The sequence below is a fragment of the Phaethon aethereus genome (genome assembly GCF_964289735.1).
Source record: "Phaethon aethereus genome assembly, chromosome: 7".
NCBI classification, from domain to species: domain Eukaryota; kingdom Metazoa; phylum Chordata; class Aves; order Phaethontiformes; family Phaethontidae; genus Phaethon; species Phaethon aethereus.
Genome location: NC_138583.1, coordinates 27,075,755 through 27,097,770, shown reverse-complemented (window position 1 = coordinate 27,097,770; position 22,016 = coordinate 27,075,755). Strand labels below are relative to the sequence as shown.

The following is a 22,016-nucleotide window of genomic DNA, read 5'->3' as shown; positions in this document are numbered from 1 at the left end:
GTGGTAAAAGCCAACCAGTCAAAGGTAAACAAACCCAGGTCTGTCCAAGATTAATTCAAAATAGCGCATATCCTTAAGTTCAATATGACAAAATCCAGGATGGATTTCAAGGCACATGAAGAGGAGATCATTTGACCTCACAGGACTTGGGGCAACTGGCATGGTTATGGGGAGGGTTAGCAACACAAAAAAACCCCACATGGAAACATTAAAACTGAACAATGCTGGCAAAAGAGATGCTACAAGTGATTTTTAAGTGCAGGTCTGGTAGGTGACGTGACGATGCCTACTGCAGCTCTGTGCCTGGCCCATATTACATAAGCTGAGCTGTGAAGCTGAGGGTATGATGCAGATGTACACACGTGTCTCACGATTCGTCGTGAACACTGCTGCTATTGCTCAGACAAAATCCACCCAGTGCTCTGTACACTTTCAAAACTGTCAAGCCTCAAAAGGTATGAGCTAGACTGATCAAATTAAAATGCAAATAATTAAGGAAGAATTAGTCCTGCCTGTAAAAGTGAGCTCACATGTCCAAGAGAACTGCTGTTGTCTGTGGAGTTTAACAAGGCTATACTCATAACTTACAAAATAATTTTAATTCCAACACCGTTCGCTAATGTACATACACATAGGTACACATATGTAAAGGGAGTGCTCATGAGCATACACTTGAAACAAGCTGCCTCTCAAGTGGAGCATAAACCCTGCTGCAACAGGAGGTCCCAAGTTTAGTGTGAGAAATGTTTCTCCCTGAAGCTGAGCAAGTGGCTTTGGGTCAGCAGACAGCCAACGCTAGCACCAGGACCCCAGCTCTCCCCAACAGGGCTGTGGATTCTCAGCTGAGGTCGAGATCTTAGTGGTGACACTGCTTGCACTGAAATACATCACCAAATGCTGAAATACAGCACAGGAGCCTACTCTTGGTGGATTATAAGACAATCCCTCAACCTGTGCCTGTGAGGTGGTAGTTTGCGTGGCTACCGCTTGTGCGCAGGGAATTGGCTCACACCTCGCCCGCAGGCACCAGTTCTCCACCGTTGCTCATTTCCTGGTTACATTTCCACACAAGCTGACAGGAGCAATCGCTTTTCTCGCACTGCTGCTCTCCTTTTCCTCAAGATGGCTTTAGAAACAAGACTGGTTAAGCAAATCATCCCCAAACTAACCGGGCGTTTGTCCTTTGCACCACTAGATGTCCCTCTGCCACTAATTATTCCTGTTAATTGAGTCCCTGTTACCCTATCTCGAGCAAAACTACAAAGCTGTCCTCCAGTACCAAACACATCACTCGCTAAGGCCAACACTCGCATCCTGCAGGAGCTGGCAAAGTGCTGCCAGCTGCTGAGTGTCGGAGTCGGCGCCGCCGCCAGCCCGGGTCCCTCCCAGGGATGCTGTGCCAGGCAGGCAGTTTCACTGGCAAGGATGTATTGTTTACATCAGCCCCACGGACACGGCGGGGGGATGCCCTGCGCAGCCTCCTCCCGCCGCACTCACAGGATGGGCAGGCTTGTGGAGGAGTGCATTCCAGAAGCAGAAGGTAAGAGGACATACCTGGCGATGCTGTGAGGGCCATCACCCCATAGTAGGAAAAAGCACCAGCTTCAAACTTCATTCCCTCTTTCCCAGCCTCCACTTCCACTTTCCCCTGTTAAGGAAAAGGAGAGAGCGCTGTAATTAAAAGGGACCGTAGGTCTCAAGGCACAAGAACAGACTTGAACCTGAAAGCTAGTTTTGCCTGACATTCCTAAGCAGTGGCATGGTCCCTGCAGTCTGTAACGCTGCCTGGACATGGACAGACCCTGGAGGACAACATGTTCTTGTGCCCTGAGCTATCCTGGTCTTCGGTGCCCTGAGTAAGTCCCTGCAGAGGAGCAGGATCACCACAGTGCTTTGGGGTGGTACTATTGCCCAGCTCCAAGTGCTCCCAGGCTGCTTTCCCTCAATGCAGAGCGAAAAAGTACTCCCCCAGTATCACAACAAGCTTATATGTAGCACAGTGATCCGGGGTCTTGAGACAGTTAGACATTTTGGGCCACAGCTCATGTTCATATGAAGAGTCCCCTCTAACATAAACATAGGAAAAGGAAATGGGGAGGCGAGGAAGTTGGCTGCCTTCACCAATGAGATTCCCACAGAAACAAAACCCTTACTGCTGATGGAGCAGTCTTCGGGCTACATTGGTTTTCTTGGTTTCTAGCAGTTTTACGTATTCCAGCACCCTTAACGTAAGATCCTGCTCTTTCGCAGGGTCTTGTCTAGAAGGGCCCTCAGTGCTTCCCAAGCTGTATAAAACCACAGTACCACGCAAGGGCACCCATTTCTCATGTGGGCTGAAATAAATGTTTAACATCACATCCTACAAAGGACGCTACAACAGAACCCACCACATCAAGCATAGCTGTAAACATCCCAGTTACTTTGGTATCCAAGTAGCCAAAATTAACTGGCTTCTTAGTGGGACCTGGTTTTCATGTCCGTCCATCCATCCTTACTGGTGTGGCACTGAGAGTTACAGCACACCACTGCAGACAGAAAAAAATCTCACGCAGCTTTCAGGCTGAGCTACACAAACGTTGGGATTTCAGGCAAACAACGTAATTACCTGCAATGCTTTCCCTCTGGCTAAGCCAGAAAGGGCAGACAGACTGCCCGTCCCATGTGTACTAAGTAGATTGAACATCAGCTGGACACAATCAGGTCAAAATGAGTAGGTAGATTTTACTTCTATGTGTTTACTTCATTAAGGACCATTTAAAATAAACAATCATGCCTTTAACTCTACAGTACTGTACTGGGTCAGAAAAACGTGAAAATTAACTCAACCCCCGTGAGCTCTGATACCAAGTCAGTCTGTCTAACTGTCCCAGATGAGAAAAAACACAAAATCTACCATGCAAGAAGAGAGTGCCTAGCTCACAAATCCACTTTCCTGCTATCACAAGCAACAACTTCATACAATCCCTTTTAAAACCAATTTCACTCCACAACACAAATAAGTAGCTTATTTGTTCATTTTAAGTCTTCCAAAAGGTACGATTTCATCACCCAGGCAAAGACTGGTTATAAGCAGAGCTCTCAACCTATTTATTGCTGGTTATTCAGCAGCCAAGACCAGGTCTCCAAAACACATACACAACCAGGCTTTGATCTTCACATACAGACAGTCTGGAGTTAGCAGCTAACTACAAACTAGTAATTAGTAGTAGGAGTTGAGATTCAGTTCTAAGACCATTGCTCTATCAGCACACACAGCACCTCCAAGCTTCCCAGTGGTGGCCATATGAAGACCAGGCATACTTGGCATAGTCACAGCGGCTGAAAAGCCGTTAAGAATTCCCCATGCATGCTATTAGATGTGTTCTGCCCTGTTTAAATGCATGCACATGTGGTTTCTGGTTTTCCACTGTTTAATGTTCTAACAGGAATTTTGAAAAAACACAATGACAAAAACAAATCAAACTGCTACAGAACTTCCCGTTAGCTAAGAGAAAAGCTGTTGCAAACAGGTAACATTCCAGCTAAAACAGTAACTCTACAGAGATTAAATTGGTAAATTTAACACACAGAATATATATTTAATTGTGTTCTGGCATGCATTTACTGTGAAGGTATTCTTGGTCTCTCAACATGAGAGAGTAAGTCCAAGCCCATTTAAGTAACAAAAGCAGAGTATTTATCCCCTCTTGACCCTTGCAGAACCAACCTTGTTACCATCTTTATAGCATGTACCTACTGCGAGACTCACTTTTCCAAATGCATTATAGAGCTAGCACATTGTGTTTGCTAAATATTTATTGATTGAAGAACAGCTCAAAAAGAACTGACTGTTCTTTTGTATCGCCCATGTCCTCCATTTACATCTTTGCATCATTACCTCATTCAGGAGCATTATCTTGCCTCAGGAATATTTCAGATTGCAACAATTCAGCACAGAAGAAAGAGAAGTTAAAGAGCTACCAGTGGCTCCCCAAACCCTTGAAAAAAACAACCCTTTTTAAAAAGATAATTACATTGAATCCACAGTATCATTCTCCCATGCTTTCTTAATTGTTTATCACTGACAGTGTTTAAATACCCCTCCCTTCTTTCTCTCTCCCTCTTTTTTTTTTTTAAATACTATATTAAGGAAGATTTCTAGCCCTGTGTTACAACTTTAGCTATGATCCTTGTGTTTTTACAGCCAAACTGATTTCAGTTATGCAGGATAGAAACATAAGCACCTTTCCTGCAAAATCTCTCTTAAAGGACTGTTCTGGCTCAAATGGTGCTAAATGAAAGCTAAGTTTCTGTGTAAAGCTTTACCTAGCCATTCAAGTGTTCCTGTCAAGTAATAAAACCTGGGAGATACCAGCACTGCAAGCAATCCTGCACAGAACGAGCAGAAAACAGTCCTTCCACACCACCTAGGGCTCCAGTCTAAAAACCACCCAAGTGCAGTGATGCCAGGCTAGGGCGAGTGCTTGGATGGCAGGGTGCCCAGGAACCACCAGGGCTGTGGCAGGAGGTGGTAGCAGGTCAGTAGATGGCGCAATGCCCTCACCGAAATCTGTGCTCCTCACAACACCACAGGTACAGACTTCAAAACTGCACAGAAAAATGTCGTTTCTCTAAACTGTCGAACTCCCTATGCCTCCTTTTGCAAAAGGAAAAAGAGCATTGGAGAAAGCATCCTGGCCAAACTCCTATGACATGCCATTTTTTGCACCCTTATTTTCCAAGTAATGCCAGCTGCACGCAGGGATTCCTTTGCATCGCCTATCCCAGTGATACCTGAACCATAAGTAACTTTCAACAGATGACTGGAGGTGGCAACTGCTGTCTACCCTTCACAACTGGCTTAACTGAAGCTGAAAGCAGCTGAGTGAGCTCTTTAAGGTTGGCAAGGTCATGAAGAAGGCAGGAGCAGTTCCCAGGAGCCATAGCTCCATTCCCATGTTTGAAAGAAGACAAACTTCATAGAGAGGGATATGTCAGGAAATGAAGGATTTTGCACGTATCTACATAATCATATGTCTAACCTGTAAAATGAGAACAAAGTAGTCGACAGGCTTGTTTCGCTGGTAGAGGTAGTGTTCTGGGGCTTTCTTGTTCTTCTCGTCGTATTTCAGCTCCTGGATGACATTGGGATGTTTTAGCAGCCTGAGAAGGATCTTCTCTGACATCTGGGATGGACCAAATGCTTCTACTTCTATAACACAAGATACAACTTGGCATTACAATTCATATGCCTGGCAAGAAGTTAGCAATACTCGTTAATAAGCATTTGCCTATAAAAGACACACTCAGATGCAGAGAGATCCATTATGGAATTGCAGGCTTCCTGCCTTTTGAGACTGTTAGATTTGTAAGGGGGGAAAAAAAAAACAGGAACGCCCCAACTTTCATTACAGAAGTACTCTTCAAAACAACCAAAAACCATGTCTTCATCTGAAAGCGAAAAGAAAAAGGCAGTCTTGCCTTCTTGAGAGTTCAGAGTCACAGTTGTACAGGCCCACTGGAGAGTTGTGTAAATGGAAGAGCTTTACAATTGGGGCACAGAGAACCTTTGAATTTTGTTTTTTCCTTCCTTAAAAGCTATTAAAAGTTATTGCATTTATTGCACTTTAAAAAAAAAAAAAAATCACCGTTTAGGGCCTAGAAAGTTGCTCTAGATAGATGCTCTACATAAATCAAAGACACAATTGGGGCTGCCACGGTTCATATGGGAAGAGTTACTCAAAGTGAGAGTCAGTGCAGGTCAGTTCAAACCACGTGGGATTAATGCCTGACACGCAGAACACATCCCCTATCCACTTGCTCTTCAGCGTTCCCAACAGGAGCTGTTTGAAGTGGAAAAGCTCATCCTTGTGTGGGAGAGTTAAGCCAGGGACGTCGAGATTTACACATGCAAATCGATAAGCTTTCCTAACACCTCATTTCACAACAGGACTGTTAATGACCTTTCATCTGCTAAAGATACTATTCTCAATTTAGAACAGAGAAACCAAAACTGTAGCTTTCATCTTATTTAGCAGTGGCTTCACAGACAGACCTGGATTTAAGCTACACAATCCTTTCATCCACAAAACAAGTAGAGAAGCAGCACTTTAAGACTATGTCTGTTGAGCAGGTGTTTAGGGAACTCCATCAAGTCTTGTACCACTACATGAACAATGCCTTGCTTGCTGTTAAATCCGCATCTTCCTGTTGAACTGCTTCCTTTCACCAAGGACATGCTCATGTGCACATGAGCCGTAGGAGTCCAAGCCTTTTAAGGAATTTACTGCCCCTCAGCTGAGATGTGATAACCAATCACATATATGTTTCTTTCAAGTCACTGAGGCAAAATACAGCATGAAGGCAGACTAGGAGCATCTAGGCAGGCAGTTACTGCATCTTAGAGGAGGGGAAGTACTAATTTCCAACTGGAGCTGGCAAACTTGAGACAAAACAACTTTATAATTTTCAACCCATGAATACATGTTGAACATAGCAGTGAAAGATGCCCGTCTGAAAGGCCTGCATGTGAGAAGTCTTTATATGTCAAAGAGAGACAGCACGAGCAATAGGAAGGTATGTTTTCCACAAGCTCTCCTGTTAACAGGTCTCATCTCTGAGGTGAAGGGACCAACTTTACGACGAAAGGCAGTATCAGCTGCAAGAAAACCATTCAAGGCCCTGGCCTCTCTGCCAGACTGCCCACCCAAGGGCTAAAACATCAAGGTGTTCTGGAATGGAGACAACTGTCCTCTGAAACCTGAAGTCATCAACGGAGGTCACAAAAGCCAGTCAGAAATCCATTTTTAAAAGTACAGTTCAACTGCCTGTGCAGTCTGCATTAAATGTGTCGGGAGAGTTTTTCACTTGGAGTCAAAAAGTCTCATGAAACAGGTTTAGACCTTCCTGCAAAAAGTCCAGCATCTCTTTCTGGAGAAGGCGCCAGAGTGCAATTAAAGTCAGCTGGCCAGTGGTATCGAGTCCTCTTTGGTTTGTTCCCTGAGCTCTTCCTAATGGGGTGTACTTGCTAGTCGTTAATCTGACGGACTCTAGACATGCAGTGCGGCACTTGGCATTCATCCTTACCTTTCAGACCAATTTAAAGTTACTGGTCCACCCCTGGTAAATGTCTCAGAGGGTTCATGCCGACACTGAACACAGGAGAGGAGAGAATTTAAAAAGAAAAACACAACAGTGGCATTATTTGTCACCCCACAATCCAGCCTCCCTTCCCGCCTGCACTGTCCCACCCACCTCACCGGCCTTTGCTGACAAACTGCCTCCGAGGCTCTGGCACGATCGTAAAAAAAAGTTAACCCGCACTTGCCTGTTGCCAGGAACCGGTGCATTGCCAGGAGGAGCTGCGGTGATATTTTAACCTTCATCTCGCTGTCTGTCTGCTTGAAGGCAGAGAAGTCCTGCTTCCTGTCCCGATGAGCTACTTTCTTTTTCGTCTTGTTATCAGCTGGGGAAGGGAGGGTGGGAAAAGAAAGGAAGGAAGTGATTTCTATTAGAATGGGGTCCAACACGAACCACGCTGGATGGAGTCAGCCAGGATGGTCACCCAGAGCATAGGGTGCAGACAGACCCCTCTGCAGTACATGCAAAGCCCTGCTCATCGGCACGCAGCACGAGCCAGAAACGAGCAGTGAGCTGCGCTGCGTGCGGGCTCATCCATCCGTGAGACCCTGTCCTGCAGAGTCAGGCGCCCACGGTCTCTGTCACTTCAATGGGGGGAAAGTGTCTGCTTGAAAACATCTAACTGCAGAGTGGCTCTGCTTATTACACATAAGGTGCATACACATTTCTAGGTGGGGAGGAGGAGTCCTGCTCAGTGTTATTAATGATCAGAAGGTGCTGTTTTACAAGAGTATCTGTGATAGCTACTTTTTTTCATATAGATTCCTTAGAAAATTCCCAGCAAGTACATAGACTAAATATACAATGACTTATTTCTTATGCTGTACCACGGCTTCACTGATTCTTCACATCTTTGGCAAAATCCACATGCCTTTGGTCCAAGTAACCCCCAATGTCTAGCATATGCAGTTTCTTTTGTCCTGTCCAAACTTCAGCAAAGGCTGGCAAGGTATGCAGTCTGGAGATGGGAATCTCTGGCTGCTTTACAGGCACTGAAGCCAAAATGAAGTACAGAGTAGCTTCTGGAGTTCAGATATACGAATTTGCCAGCTAGTGATCCTGGACTCCTATCCTGTATTCAGCTACTATTGCCACTTGGTTCATCTGTGTCTTAAAACAGTCTCTGTGGCAGGGAATCCCCATTTGCGAAAGACAACATGAAATACGGAGTTGCAGAGGCGTAAACAACCCAGCTATTATCAGCCACCCACTGAGCTAATCTGCCAAAATGTCTAGGAAACCAGGTAAGCAGAGAGCTACAGGCACATTGGGGTACAGTGTACATCAGTTCCGGGGAGAAAGGGTCTCTGCTCATATGGCAGGGTCTTGCTCTTCTCTGCTGACACAGTGTGTAAAGGGGCATTGGCTGTAAGCAGCAGAACGCTGTCAGCTCTGAGCTCCACCGCATATTGCGGGAAACCCAACTCCTGAGGCAGTTACTGTGAGCCCCTCCGACTTGAGGCATGGCTCAGGTTCTAGGGCCTTAGTGGGGAAAGATCCTGAAAACACTGTAGCTACTTGTCTATCAGTCCCCTAGTCATTGGTTTAAAATGACTGGGCTTTTGAGGGACCACAGGCAGTTCTGGTACATCGATTCGCTGCAGAGAAGTCAGGCGAGCATACAAAGAGGTGTAGGTGAAGCTAACATTGTGAAACCTCACACATATGCCCAAGCAGCTGTTGCCAGATTTTGGGTTATGCATGCAAAGATGATTAACGTGATGTACCATAGCAAGGAAGCCACTGAGATTTGGAGTCCTATAGGTGTCCACATATATACTACATAAGGCTCAGAGTGGTTGAGTTTGGGACTTGGAAATGCACAATACCAGGGATTAACAGATTTCTAGAAAGGCTTTCCCAAATCACCTAGCCTTTTAGATAAGAATACATTTAGATCCTCAACTTCCCATGGACAAGCCTCCACTACAGGACTATCACAGACTCAAGAGCAATACTGTACCGATAGTAACAGATCTACTCTAGATATCTGTGAGCAGTGCAAATCAGAAAATTTGAGATACTTGTTCACAAGCACATGGAGAAGTGGGATGACGACCCATGCCCTTTTTCTTCTCTGAAACCAGAAGTCTCTTACCCTAGTAGTACTTTACCCAGGACCTGGACTACATCAGGGACTGCGGTTTCTCTTCCAACAGCAGGAATAGAAACCACCCAAGGGAGTGGTTACAGACTAAAAACAATCCCTGCTTTAGGATTATAGTCTGAGACAGACCGTATCTGTACTTGCAGTTAAAGAAAAGATGGATACCAAAGCAATAGAAAGTGAATAGGAGAAAAGTCCCCCAGAAGTTCTCACTAGGTCCTACCTCTTGTAAGAGGTAAGAAGAATAGAAACTGGGCTTCTTCTGAAAAGCTCAGAAAATGCTATATTTTACAATGCTGTGGCTGAGATGCTTTCTCACAAGGAGCTCCATCATTGCTCTCTTCAGGGAGGCAAAAATCACCACAAGTACAAGTTTTGGCTCTAGGACCGGGAAATGTCTCTTCAGCAGGGCACTAAAGCATCTCTGTATTTCTCCTGTGAATGTACCACCACAGGCTTCACACCACACTTCTGATACCTGAAAACAGGGCCAGCATCACACCCTGGGAGGATGCCTTAAATCTTTCTCTCTGCATCAGTCATAAAGGTAAAAGACCCAGGCTCTTAATCAAATGATGGGTGATTTCAACTCCTCCTACTGTTTCCTTGGCACCTTGTCCAGAAACGTTCCCCCCAAGAAAAAGTGTTACAGAGAGCAGAGCCGTATGGCTTAAAGCCATTATCTTGGCTTATTTTTGTAAGGGATGGTCTTAATTGTTCTTTGCTATCCAAACAACTTCTGAGCTTCTTGTGAGACATAGGAACCAAGGATTGGATGGTGATTGATTCAGAATTAACTGAATCTGGATGAGGTATTTCCTGTCTGTCCTTTTTACAGTAGGCAAGATGGAGACCTGGGCACTGAAGTTACCTTGGCATGCTGAAACAATCTCTGCTTACAGCGTGCTGTGATGCTGTCTGGTTCTGCAACATGAACAATGTGATGCATTTGGGATACCCTCAGGAGAACTTTTGGCGAGATATCAACAAATATTGCAACTATCTTCAGTAGGTTCTGGGAACATTTAGACTTTTCCTCCAAAAAGGGAGGCAGCAAGGCTGACTGCGAGCTCCTGAGCTGAGGTCTCCCTTGAATTCAAGAAGAGGAGGGATCCAAATACAAGTAAGGTTGTGATTTCTTGAATATTCCTGAACTTCCAGGCCTGATGAAGAACACCACAAATTAGGCATGAATTTCCTTGCAGGAGCTAGCTTGGACTGCAGAGAGCTACAGAACAGGGAGTTCAAACCTCAGATAACCCATTCAGTTGGGTGGGCAGGCAGGCATCAGGCTGACAGGCACTGCAAATGCACCCAGACAAATGTTCTGGGAAGGTTCTTGTTCTCCTCCTGTGTTCCTTTTTGTCCTTTTGTCTTTAGGACACAGTAGACATCTGCAGTGAGCTCCAGACAACGGAATGAGAACAAAAATATCTTATCAAATGGAAGTGTGGTTCTGCCTGGCACACAAGAACCGTACAAGGACAGAGACAAGCAACTGCTTGAGATGTGCATCTATTAGATACTCCAGGAAAAGAAAGTACAGCTCCCAGAGGACTAGACTCACTGACCCCGTGCCCACACACAGTACCAGCATGTTCAGCCCAAGGCAGCCAGAGGTGGATACCAGAGTCTCACTCAGCACACACCCCATGTCCCCCTCTCCCTCATCACCCCAGTGATGCGCACACGCAGGCTGACAGCCTATGCCCCACACACTGCACGGGTCTTTTTAAGCCTGTGAGTTTGTTTCATTTTAAAAGCAAGGTTTAGGAACTAAGTTAGTTTTGCCAGTTCTTTTGGTCCCTAGCTGGGGAAAACCAGGTTGCCCTGTGTATCACATATGTTTTGGTGACTGACAGAAAGTCAGCTGGACTAAACCTGAAGCTTTTCAACAGCCTAAAATAGCTTTCCGTAAGGATGCAGCTCCTGCAGCCTACCAGTGCTAGACAGCAGAAGGTTAGCAAGTCCACAGTCCTAATGGCCAACACGGTAAAAGTATCATTGGCAACCACTTTGGTATATCTAAAGATTAGATTCCAGCTACACAAAGCTCTGCTCTCCTGGCGTAGGACACTGGTGTACACCATGCCAATAACTGCAGGTCTTGCCAGACAAATCGGCATTGCACAACCTTTTCTACGTTGCCTCACTTTCACTGGATGACAGTGGAAATACTTACTGGGGCAAATAATTTTTATTCCCATAGCTCTATGGTTTAAATGGGAGAAGTGATACAGAGTTTACTAGCACATATATTTAACATACCTGTTTTGACAGCTGTTTGAAAATAGGAATGTTCAGGTAAGATGTGGTCTTCCCCTCAGGGAAGTGACTTGCCAAGGCTAAGAAAAAAATCATTAGGTGAAAGCTATTGCAGCTGCAGCAGCTCTGTAACAAATGTGCCCCATGGCCTGGCACTGAACGCCCCTGCAGCATGGGCTTGCCAGGAGTCATATTTGCCGAGACAGACTGCTGAACAGCACGTGGGAGAGGACGTAAAAATGCCTGTAAGCTGATGCTTACAACCAGACTATTTATCCACAACATGCAGAATATGTGCACAAGGGTGTGTTAAGGTATTTCATTTGTAGAAAAATTTTTTAGATTTTACGTGAGACAAACCCTCTCTGAATCTGTATCTGTGAAAAACAGCAGCATTCCGGTTGAACTAAGGGGACGATTAAACTCATCTTCAATTAGACAGATCTAAATAAGACAGGGCACCAGTCAGACCCAGGTCAGAACAGTGAACCCCACGTTCCCCAAGGGGACTCAGAGTTCTGAGGCCAATGCAGAACATACAGCTTTTTCTCTTGGGCCTCTGAAAAGGTTGAGAAATGCTCTCTCAGCATGGCTAGGGCCATGGCAGTGCAGGACAGATTTCTGTAGCGCGTCAACCATGAAAAAATGCTCCAGCTTTCCAATACTAAGAGCCAAACACACTGATAGCTCTTCATTGTGACACCAGCTGAGACATAGTCAGAGCTGACCTGTGTCATGACAGAAATCTCTTCTCTCATCCCCATCAGCATCCCCAGTACAAAGTCTCACACTCAGAAGTACACAGACTATCTGGATGTTAATAGGTCAGACGTATTTAACTATTTTTCTTGCTCCCATCTTCTTCTCCTTGCTCCCAACATGTCTGCAAGCCATATGACATAGCAGACTAGACCAATCTGAAGAAATACCACGTATTTATTGGGCACACAACCCTCAAGAAATTCAGCTGCAGAGCTTCAGCAGTGAGAGCAGCTTTCAGCAAAAACTGCAAACACACAATTGCTTCTACCCTGGCACAGTTCAAATGCATTTTCATGGAAACATAAGAAAGACGCAGATCCAATACCAAGGTCAGCCATTTCATCAAATTTGAAGTTTCCATCAAAGCAAAACAAAACATTTTTAAAGCTTCCGAATAAAGGCGTAACAAAGCTGCCAAAATTTTTCATAAGGTCTACTTTTAAGTAAACACCTAGCATAGAGCAAATCAGTCCAAAGGTTTCAAGTTGCCTTGGTCTGAGCTGAGCAAGCCAGATTGGTCTTACAACAAACAGCATCAGAAAACTCTAGTGCTAAATGGGTTTACTAGCACTAACACACAACATCAAAAATGAACTGCTGTAACCTATCATGGACAATAAGGTACCTTCAGTAAACCCAAAGCATCTTCCCATGACTACACCAATTGGAAGTGGTTATGGCACATCAATCTGCCCAGACCCAAAACCTATCACATTTTCTGTGATCCTCACAGTTTCTCTGGATTTCTGCTCTCTCCCTTACTGCTACGGTTTCCTTCAATCTAAACAGAGGAATGAACTCCAGTGCTTCGTAAAGAAACCAGAAGTTCACCTTCATGGTACATAGTACAAGTCACCCCCCAAAATTTCCTGCATCCTCCAGGAAGCCTAGGAAGTGAAGCTTCCCTCCTGTTCCGAACCAGGAATTTTCAATAGCAAAACCTTCCCAGGAAGGAGAGTTTCAAATGAACTTATCTTCACCAGCTCTATTTTGTTAATCTAGGAAGTGTTCAGATAGTAAAATTAAATTCTCATTTCCTTGCCCTCTAACATGCTATTAATGGTCAAAGCTTTTTTTGTCCTGAAGAACAGCACAGCATGATCTATGTGGTTTATCTTAACAAACAAGGGGAAAAAAAACATTGAAAAGCATATGCAATGTCTTTTCACTTGTAGAAACACAAAAATATCTCAAAGGTGATGAGACAAAGATAGGATCTTTTGGGAGTATAAAAGAAAGTCTAAATTCACCCTGTAAAAGCATTATGTTGTAACTGATTAGCCCAACAATTCATTTGTGAAGGTACGAGAAGGAATCAATACTAACTGGACTTTGTGGTTTGCATAGTAATTAGACTGTTTAGCATATCGTAAAACACAACTCTGATTTACATGAACCTTTGGGCACATAAATACTGAGAAAATACTGACCAGCTACAGAAAGTAGTTCAGGCAGTAACAATGAATTAGGAAAAGTAGAAGTATGTCTATCCCACAGTGTAAAGTGCTCATTTGGCATTTGGCTTGGAGGGAGGATAGAAGATGCTTGCATAGGCCTGAAAAAGATGCTGTAGAAACATTCAGATCCCTTTCATGAGGAAAGAAAAAGAAATCAAAAGACAGCTGAACAGTGTTAAAGGTATTTACAATTATTATTTCCATTACAATACAATCTAGAGACATCCTCATGCTACATGCGAACACATAGTAAAAAATAGCATCTGCCAGTAAGTGATCAAAGCACAGATAAGACAGATGAAGAATGACAGAAAGGAAGTCCCATATGCACAGGCCAGATTGTGCAGATGGGAAGAGAAGCAAAGAAACTTTAGGCAACTGGCCAAAGACCAGACAAACTCTAAACTGGCAAAGAAAAGGGTCCAGATTTCTCAAGTCCCAGGTAATGCTTGACCTGCAGCATCATCTCCCTCAACACATGTTAACAGGAAGGAAGGAAGGAAGGAAGGAAGCTGTACTGAGTGATAAAAAGGAGTCATTTAGGACATGCTGGTTTTCAGCCCTGAAAGAAGACTTTCCATTCTCAGGTTTTCTGAATGAGTGACAGAGACTCTAAAGAGACTCCATTCCCCTTCCTTAAGGCATGGTATTTGCCTGCTTTCTTGCTAAAGTATGGTAGTACGTGGACTACAGGCCCTTGAGGTAGAGAGAGGTTTAGGGGAAATTGTGGGAAGTCATGAGCACTGTAACAAAAAGGTTTAACAAGGCCACTGTGGTGGAGAACAGCTAGCAGCAGAGACTAGATCATTGCAGATGTAAATCTTCTTGATGAAAGGGTCAGATAAAGAAACCTCACCTGTTTCTGAATTAATACAGCATAATGGGGTGAGGTGCCCATGCTGCAAAAACAAAAATTACTTTGACCATCTGAGCGATCTGCAGGTCATTTGACTGCTGAGATCAACAACATCTCTCAAAACACAGCTATTAAACACAACTGCTGCTGGATGGAGTCTTCCCTCTTGTCCATAAGCAAAGTGCAAATATTACTCACTGTATAGATCTGTTTCATCCAGAATTTCAGACTTGATGATCTCTTCAATCACATCTTCTAAAGTGACAATTCCCAGGACTTCATAAAAAGGATCCCCTTCTCCTTCATTGTTTACTCTTTGTACTATAGCCAGGTGAGACTTGCCTGCAAGAAGACAGATCAGCAATTTAGACATTTTAGAAATTCCTGAAAGATCAGAAATTATAGCCACACAGGTATAAATAAAAAGACAAAAACGTTGGTGCCAGGCTTCATGAAAAAAGAGGCAAAGCTTAACAGATGCTTAAAATCATAATCTATTTTCTGTCTGAGAAATGCATTCCTGGGTCACATAAATCCACCTACTGCACTAGAGAAGAATGGCTTAAAGAGATCAGTGTTCTCTTCCTAACGTCTTTCACAGTGATCCTGTCACTCTGGCATTGAATTTATTATATTATCTTGCTGACGGCTGTTCCACTTCTTGTCTCATGCATTGGCAGAGCAAGGCCAGGATGGAGCCCTCCTTTGCAGTGAGCTCTGGTGGAGGTTCTCCTCAAGCTTGGAAACAACAGCAACAATGGCCAAACCACAGAAGCACGTGGACAGGTTAGAGCTGGGGAGAAGAGGTCAGCCCAATCCATGAGTTTCTCTTTTTCTCCTCCCTCCCTCAAAAATAATCTATTTAGACGTGCTCCATACTGGGGGGTGGGGGGCTTATTCAGGAATTATTTAAGTAAAATACTCAAAGTGACAGTGTCTGATCAACAAAGAGGAAAGCTAGGATGAGAGATACTAGTGGCTCTAAAGATCCCTGAGCTGTGAATCATTCACAGTATATTCTGTAATCCCTAAAGTCCTTTTGGCCACAGGAATAATAATAACAATAATATCATGACCCTTTGAATCTGGTTTGATATCCTTGCTTGCTGGTTTCCCTAGCTGCCATTGAAAGCTGGTCCTTTGGAAAGCTGAATAAAAAGTAACACACTTTCAAAGGGTTCACCAAATACAAGTGGCATTTTGAAGTATAAATACAGCAGATATCAATACGCTTTCTGAACTATCGGGAGGAAAGCAACATCGTCTCACATTCTTCTTTGCTGATCTCAAAAACGATACTAATCCCCATCCGTGCAAGATAACCAAAATAGTTCAACTTTGCTTAGACCCCTTTATAGGCAATAATGTCTGCATGTTTTAAGATTCAGATTATTAGACTAACAAGCATTCAAACTATTCCAACCCAGACTTACTCATGCTTAAAGAATGAAAATATCCTGAACAAATTAGACGAGGGAGGAAAACTTATCAACTACTGATATAAACATTGCATCAGGTCAAGTCAATTCACTTTGGTAAGTTTTTCACATCTGCTTTCCCAGGGACCCAACATAAGCAGTTAAAAACAAATTCTTGGTGAATGCTGTCTGTCGAAAGTTAAATTCTTTTGCTATTCCCAGCTTGTGATCATTTAAAAGGAATTTTCCAAAGCAGGGTCTAATATTAGACTCAAAATGAAGTTTCCATTCCACTTAGGCGATATTCTCACCAAAGTAACTACTGCATAATCTGATTGTCTTGGAGCTACTCGTTTAGATGCAGATGGACATACTTTAAATACCAACTCCACAGCACTGCTGAGTCTTATCTTGAGGAGACCTTATTCTACAGTGAATTAATAGAAAGATGATTTGTGATTTTAAAGGATCAGCATTCATGTTGTACTGAAAGTCTTTCACTGTGCCAGGTTTTATTTCTTTGCATTCCTTGCAAGACTTCCAGCTCTTTTTACCGCTCAATGAATAGCAATAAAAAAAAAAAGTGACTGCATAAAAACATGAAAGATTGAAGTACTATTATAATTGCTGTTCCCCTGTAATATATTAATCCAATTATATCCTCTCAATATAATGATGTTCAAGAAGAACTGTGGCACAAAAAAAATGTCACATGGACAAACCAAATATTGTAATTTATTTCCCAGCACCTGCTCAGGTATTAGTATATTCACTTTCAAGTCAAAAGGCAGAACTCCTTCAAGAACCATGACTATCACAGACCACAGCAGCTCATTTGCACATGCTCATCCAGATGCTAATTCCCGAGGACCACCGTTCTCACACGTTAGTCAGTGGTAAGGGTGCTCAGATCTGCAGAAGTAAGTAAAATTAAAAAACAAACAAACAATGCTATCAATTCAGTGTTTCAGCTTTGATCAGAATCAGTGAATTACAGCCTTTACCTCCACTTCTGTGCTGCCTAAGATAAAGCTGAACTAGGTGATAAAATTTCACATTCTGAAAAGGGCAGTCTTTCTAACAGTGGAGTCCTGGTCACATCTACAAGCAATGGCAGAGGTTTATGGAAATGGGACTGGGGAATGACCCGAGGGGCTGCAATACCATGGGAAGTTGTGCACGACTTTCAGCCACAAAACCAGTTATGTGCCCTTTCCATCGGGGTGGTCCCCACCAAGAATTTAGGATCACTAAAATGTTATGCTCTCCTCATTTTAGCAGCCGCAGCACTCTGATCTGACCAACAGTACCTAATGTGAGACAAGTGACCAAAATCTGTACCAGCTACTGCTCTTATGCAAAGTGAGCTGATAAGGAATTAGTTATGGATGGGTATCGGACATTTTGCGCCTTCTACAATGAAAAAGGCAGCTAGAAAAATATTTTCTGGCTCCGCAATAATCTCTGGGTTTTAGGGTTTTTTTTATTTATCACCTGAAGTATCGGGATCATTGAAACTTGTCATAGTTTTGAATGTCATTGCACTTCTTTGTGGGTAGCATCGATGTTCAGCTCTACCTTCATTATTAAAACTGTATGTTGCAGAGAGTTTATCTGTTTAAAATGCAGGCTGACGTCCCTCTCGACTGTCGAGTTTTCCTATTCCTGACTTTTTCCTATTTCCTGACCCCCATCCGATCACTTTGATGGGGTCACATGAATTTAAGCCAACCTAATCGGGCTGCCTCTAAAATGCTGCCTTTTGCTCTCAAAAGTCATCTCCTTCCTTTGCATTGGCTCCAATGCTCACACAGTCACTTGATGAGACAGACCAGAGCCAAAAATTACATTTCTTGGGTCTTTGCAAGTTAATTTTGATCCACATCCAATAATTTGCCAGAAATCACCAGAACAAGCATTGGCGCTGGTAACGGAGGTGTCACGAAGATGCATTCCTGGACTGGCTGCCCTCTTGGACTGCTGCATAGATGACCGTAAAATACCCTCTACGCATGGAAGTAATCAAGGCAGAAAAGGCTACAGGAAAAGCCATAGAAGTGCAAAGACTCCTTTATACATCATAAAAGAGCACGACACAGCATGTGCCCAACTTTAAAAGGGGCCTGTGAGTAAAATAATGACTCCTCCGAGTGTTTTAAATAGAAATTGGCTACAGCTTTATTCAAAGACTTTATCAGGCCACTGGTATTTGTCATACCATTTTATTCAACTGAGAAAGAGGTTTCAGCTGCATTTTCCATTGCCAAGGATATACAATACCTATCCAACCAGGAGCTGAATAGAGTAAACATCCAGGTAAGGAAACCTGGACTCTCTATAGTATTCCTAGGGCTTTTAGAACAGAACACAAATTAAACAGAGAGCACAAGCGTGCATGGAAATTATATAAATAATTTCCATACTTCACTGATTTTCTGGCCACAGTCCCTAACCACACTACATCTATGACAACAATCTTTCTCTAATCACTTGTTTTAAGTGTTGATACAATGAGATTTAGCAAGCAGCCAGCTCTGCAGCACTGCCAGATCTGATGATGAAGGCAGAAATGACCTGAGTGATGTGTAATAAGAAGCACAAGGGGAGAACCGTGGGCAGTGCTCTGACCCGCAGCTCCTCTGTGGCCATAGGCAGGCAGCATTTGCTTTCTGCCTCAGCTTCCCCCATCTACAGCGACAGTCAGTAACGTCAGCCAGAGCCTACGGAGCTTAAATGTGTACATGGCTTGAGACACAAGCTGTGACAAATGCTAATCTCTCAATGACATTCACAGGCAACTAAAGGACCAAGGAGTTTTGTTAAAAGCAAATCCAGTCTCATCCCATTGCTCAAAATCTTGCCACTTGGCTTGGATTTTGCTCTGTACCACAACTTCTGATTAATTTATTAAGCTAATTAAGCAACATGAAGATGCTTAGTGAAATCTGCATGAGTTAGTGAACCTAGAATGAGCTCCCAGGAGTCAATGTGATTGACTGACCACACAGAACAGCCCTGGAAGAAATGCTTGAAATACTGATTCTCTTACTGTACCTTGACCATTCCTTGAAAAAGATACAGAAAAAAGAATTTCACCCTTTGATCCTAACTGAGGTATTTATACGTTTAGAGCAAGGACCTCAAGAATAGTGCCATGCAGTTCAAACTAGAGATGAAAACATCTGACCAAGTTCAGCTTCTGCTCTGGTCAGCACAGAGGGTCTTGTCTACATGAAGAGTTTTGCCATATGTATAGAGCTGTACCTACCCCACTCTCACATGCCACTTCCCCACAGACAGGCAGGCGGAAGGAATGGGCTGACGGGAACATTATGAAGTTCTATAAATGTAAATGCAAAAGCATGAACCTGGTACAAAATAACCCCCATGCGTTGGCACTGGGGACTGACTGGCTGGGTCTGCAATAAAGGACTCGTCGTCCTGGTGGACAAGCTACAGAAGTCAGCAGTGTGTCCTTGCAGCAATGAAAGCTAACTGCACACTGACTACATTAGTACACGTGCAGCTAGCAGGTCACAGGAAGAGACTATTCCCCTCAATAATAAAGAGATTCTTGAGATTGCACCTGGAGTACTGGTGTCCAGGTTGGGGTTCTCCAGTACAAGAAAGACATTGACAAACTGAAGCAATTCCCGTGGATTCATAAGATGGTCTGGGGCTGGAGCCCACAATGCACAAGGAAAAGCAGAAGGAGCTGCATTTGTTCAGTCTTGCAAAGAAAAGGCTAAAAGAGAGGTCTTAAAAGTCTTTATGTACCTCGTAGTAGGCTACAAAAGACAAAGCTGTATTCTTCGTTGTGATAAATACTGATGGGACAAGAGACAATGAACACAAGTTTCAAAAATGGAAACTCTCCTTAAATAAGGAAAACTTGTTCCTCATGAAGGTGGTCAAACACTGGAACAGGGGCTCAGAAGGCTGTGAAATCTCCATCTTTGGAGGTATTCAAAACTCAGTGACCTGAGCCAACTTGAAAGGTAGCCTGCTCCAAAGAGGGTGTTGGACCAGATGACCTCCAGAAGTCCCTTCCTAAATCATCCTGTGATTCTAAGAGACTTTGAAGGGAGACCTGACTGAAATCCTAGCCCAAACTCCATTTCTGACTTTTCATTCCTGAATTTCTGCTTAGGAACCGAAAAAAATGACATATCATCCTTAGGTACTGAAAATTTTGCAAAGACAGCAAGTAAGTTTTACTGACTTGGAATGCCACAATATGGCTTTGTATGTGACCAAAAGTAATAGCAAAATTACACTACTAGCCAGACTACACTGCAGAAAGTTATAATACTGCTGGCATGGCTTTAAAGCAAAAGAGGGATCTCAGGAAGTAAGTGGTCCAACAGCAGAAGTGTAACTCAGGGGCTCCAAGCAATGAGCAACAATCTATACGTGATGTGTATAAGCTTCTATCATGAGTGAGCAACTAGAGATGCCTCTATTTCTGTAGAAGGAGATTTATGAACTTAGTAAGTGGGAAGATTTGTATGTGTTACTTCCCCCATGCAAGAAGCAGATCTCACTAAAGGCTCTCAGTTTCCTTTTATTAACCACAAAAAAAAAAAAAAAAAAAAAAAAAATCAGTGCTAAATCAAAGCTGTGGTAGACATCTATAAAACACAAGATTCCTGTTAAGTTATTTTGTGGTAAAACTAGAATCAGCTAGTCCGTTTTTGTTAAAACCAGTAATCTGAGTCCATTTGCTGTTGGTGAGTGCCCTGGAACATTAAGCTATAACCTGTTTAATATGCCTACAATGATATCGAGAAAAATCCCAGGTGTTCAGCTGCCCTTGAATTTGCTAATTAATGATCTGTGCTTCTGAAAGATCTCCCAGTCTATTCTTATGCAACTGTTTTGGTTTTGACTGATTTCTACAAAGGTAAACAATTTGGTCTGCCAGTGAGATTCACAGGTTCAACAATATATTATGCAAAACAATAAATTTTAAAATGTGTTGTATAATTTAACCATTAAAAACAACTCCCTCTAGAATAGCACTGGCTTGCAAGCAATTACACCTAAGTAGCAAGTGTTTTCCTAAATTTCTTTTCTGCAGCACAGTTCAAGGACATTAAATCTCTCTTCTATTAGCAGAAATTTGCATTCATGATGTTTGCTTTTGCACTTTGATTATTTTCAATGGGGAAATCAGACTGCTGCTTTCTCCCCCCACCTCACTAATAGGTGTATGCTGCCTTTGGGTTCACAACACAACACTGTACACAAAATCAAGAGAAATCCAAAACTTCTGCACAAACATAATCTAGATTTAGACTAGGCTTTTTAGATCCTGCTCTTTTCAGCAGCAAAACACACAATTTTTTAACACATATTTGGGACGCGAACCCAATAACTGACATTCATTTTAATACAGCCACATGAAACTCATCCAGACCCTCAAGGAAACGAGTGAAAGTACCAGCTCAACCACAGGGAATATGGCAATTCTTCGCCTTTAAAGCAGAGAGCTTAGAGTCTCATACAAACATTAACTAGAAACCACATCAGCCTTCACAGGAAAATAAAAAAGTAGCGCTTTAAATAGATTCTTTGTGTTAAAGTCCATTTTAGTGGGAGGACGCCAAAAAAAGGAAAAATTAGGGAGAGTTTCAGAATGACTTCCTGACAGTGAATTGTATTTGTAAGGAATACTTTCCCAAGGGAAATGGCAGAAGCTCAGTTACTTGCAACTTTGAAAACTCGACTGGACAAAGCTCCTAGAAAGGACTCAATTCTCTGCTGCCCTGTGGCAGATGGAAGAGAAGGAATGAGCTAACATTTTCCATCTCCAGCAGTCTATCACTTGGCAAAGGCGCTCCAACTCAACTGCTGCTACCTACCCTTCAACCAGTTCTGGTCAGACCTTGGTAAGAAGCACGTTGTCAGACTTAATTTACTTCGCTACTGCTTCTAAGAGTGAGAGCGTAGCTCTAGAAAGCTGCTACCTGCTGCAGCTTTGTGTGCAACTGAACTGAACCTGGCAACAAACTCGGATTAGAAGCTGAGAA

The 22,016-nt window shown here is 43.1% G+C and overlaps 1 protein-coding gene across 1 annotated transcript in view; it reads right to left on the bottom strand.

Moving 5' to 3' along the window:
• The window catches only part of CNNM2 (cyclin and CBS domain divalent metal cation transport mediator 2), a gene marked incomplete at both ends in the record, with an annotated part of 119,152 nt that overhangs the window by 7,116 nt on the left and 90,020 nt on the right, over nt 1-22,016 (bottom strand). The window contains 4 exons of the mRNA XM_082002574.1: nt 1,555-1,648; nt 5,022-5,191; nt 7,307-7,444; nt 14,765-14,908. Of these exons, the coding sequence (XP_081858700.1) occupies nt 1,555-1,648; nt 5,022-5,191; nt 7,307-7,444; nt 14,765-14,908 (546 nt within the window). The remainder of the gene's footprint in view (nt 1-1,554; nt 1,649-5,021; nt 5,192-7,306; nt 7,445-14,764; nt 14,909-22,016) is intronic.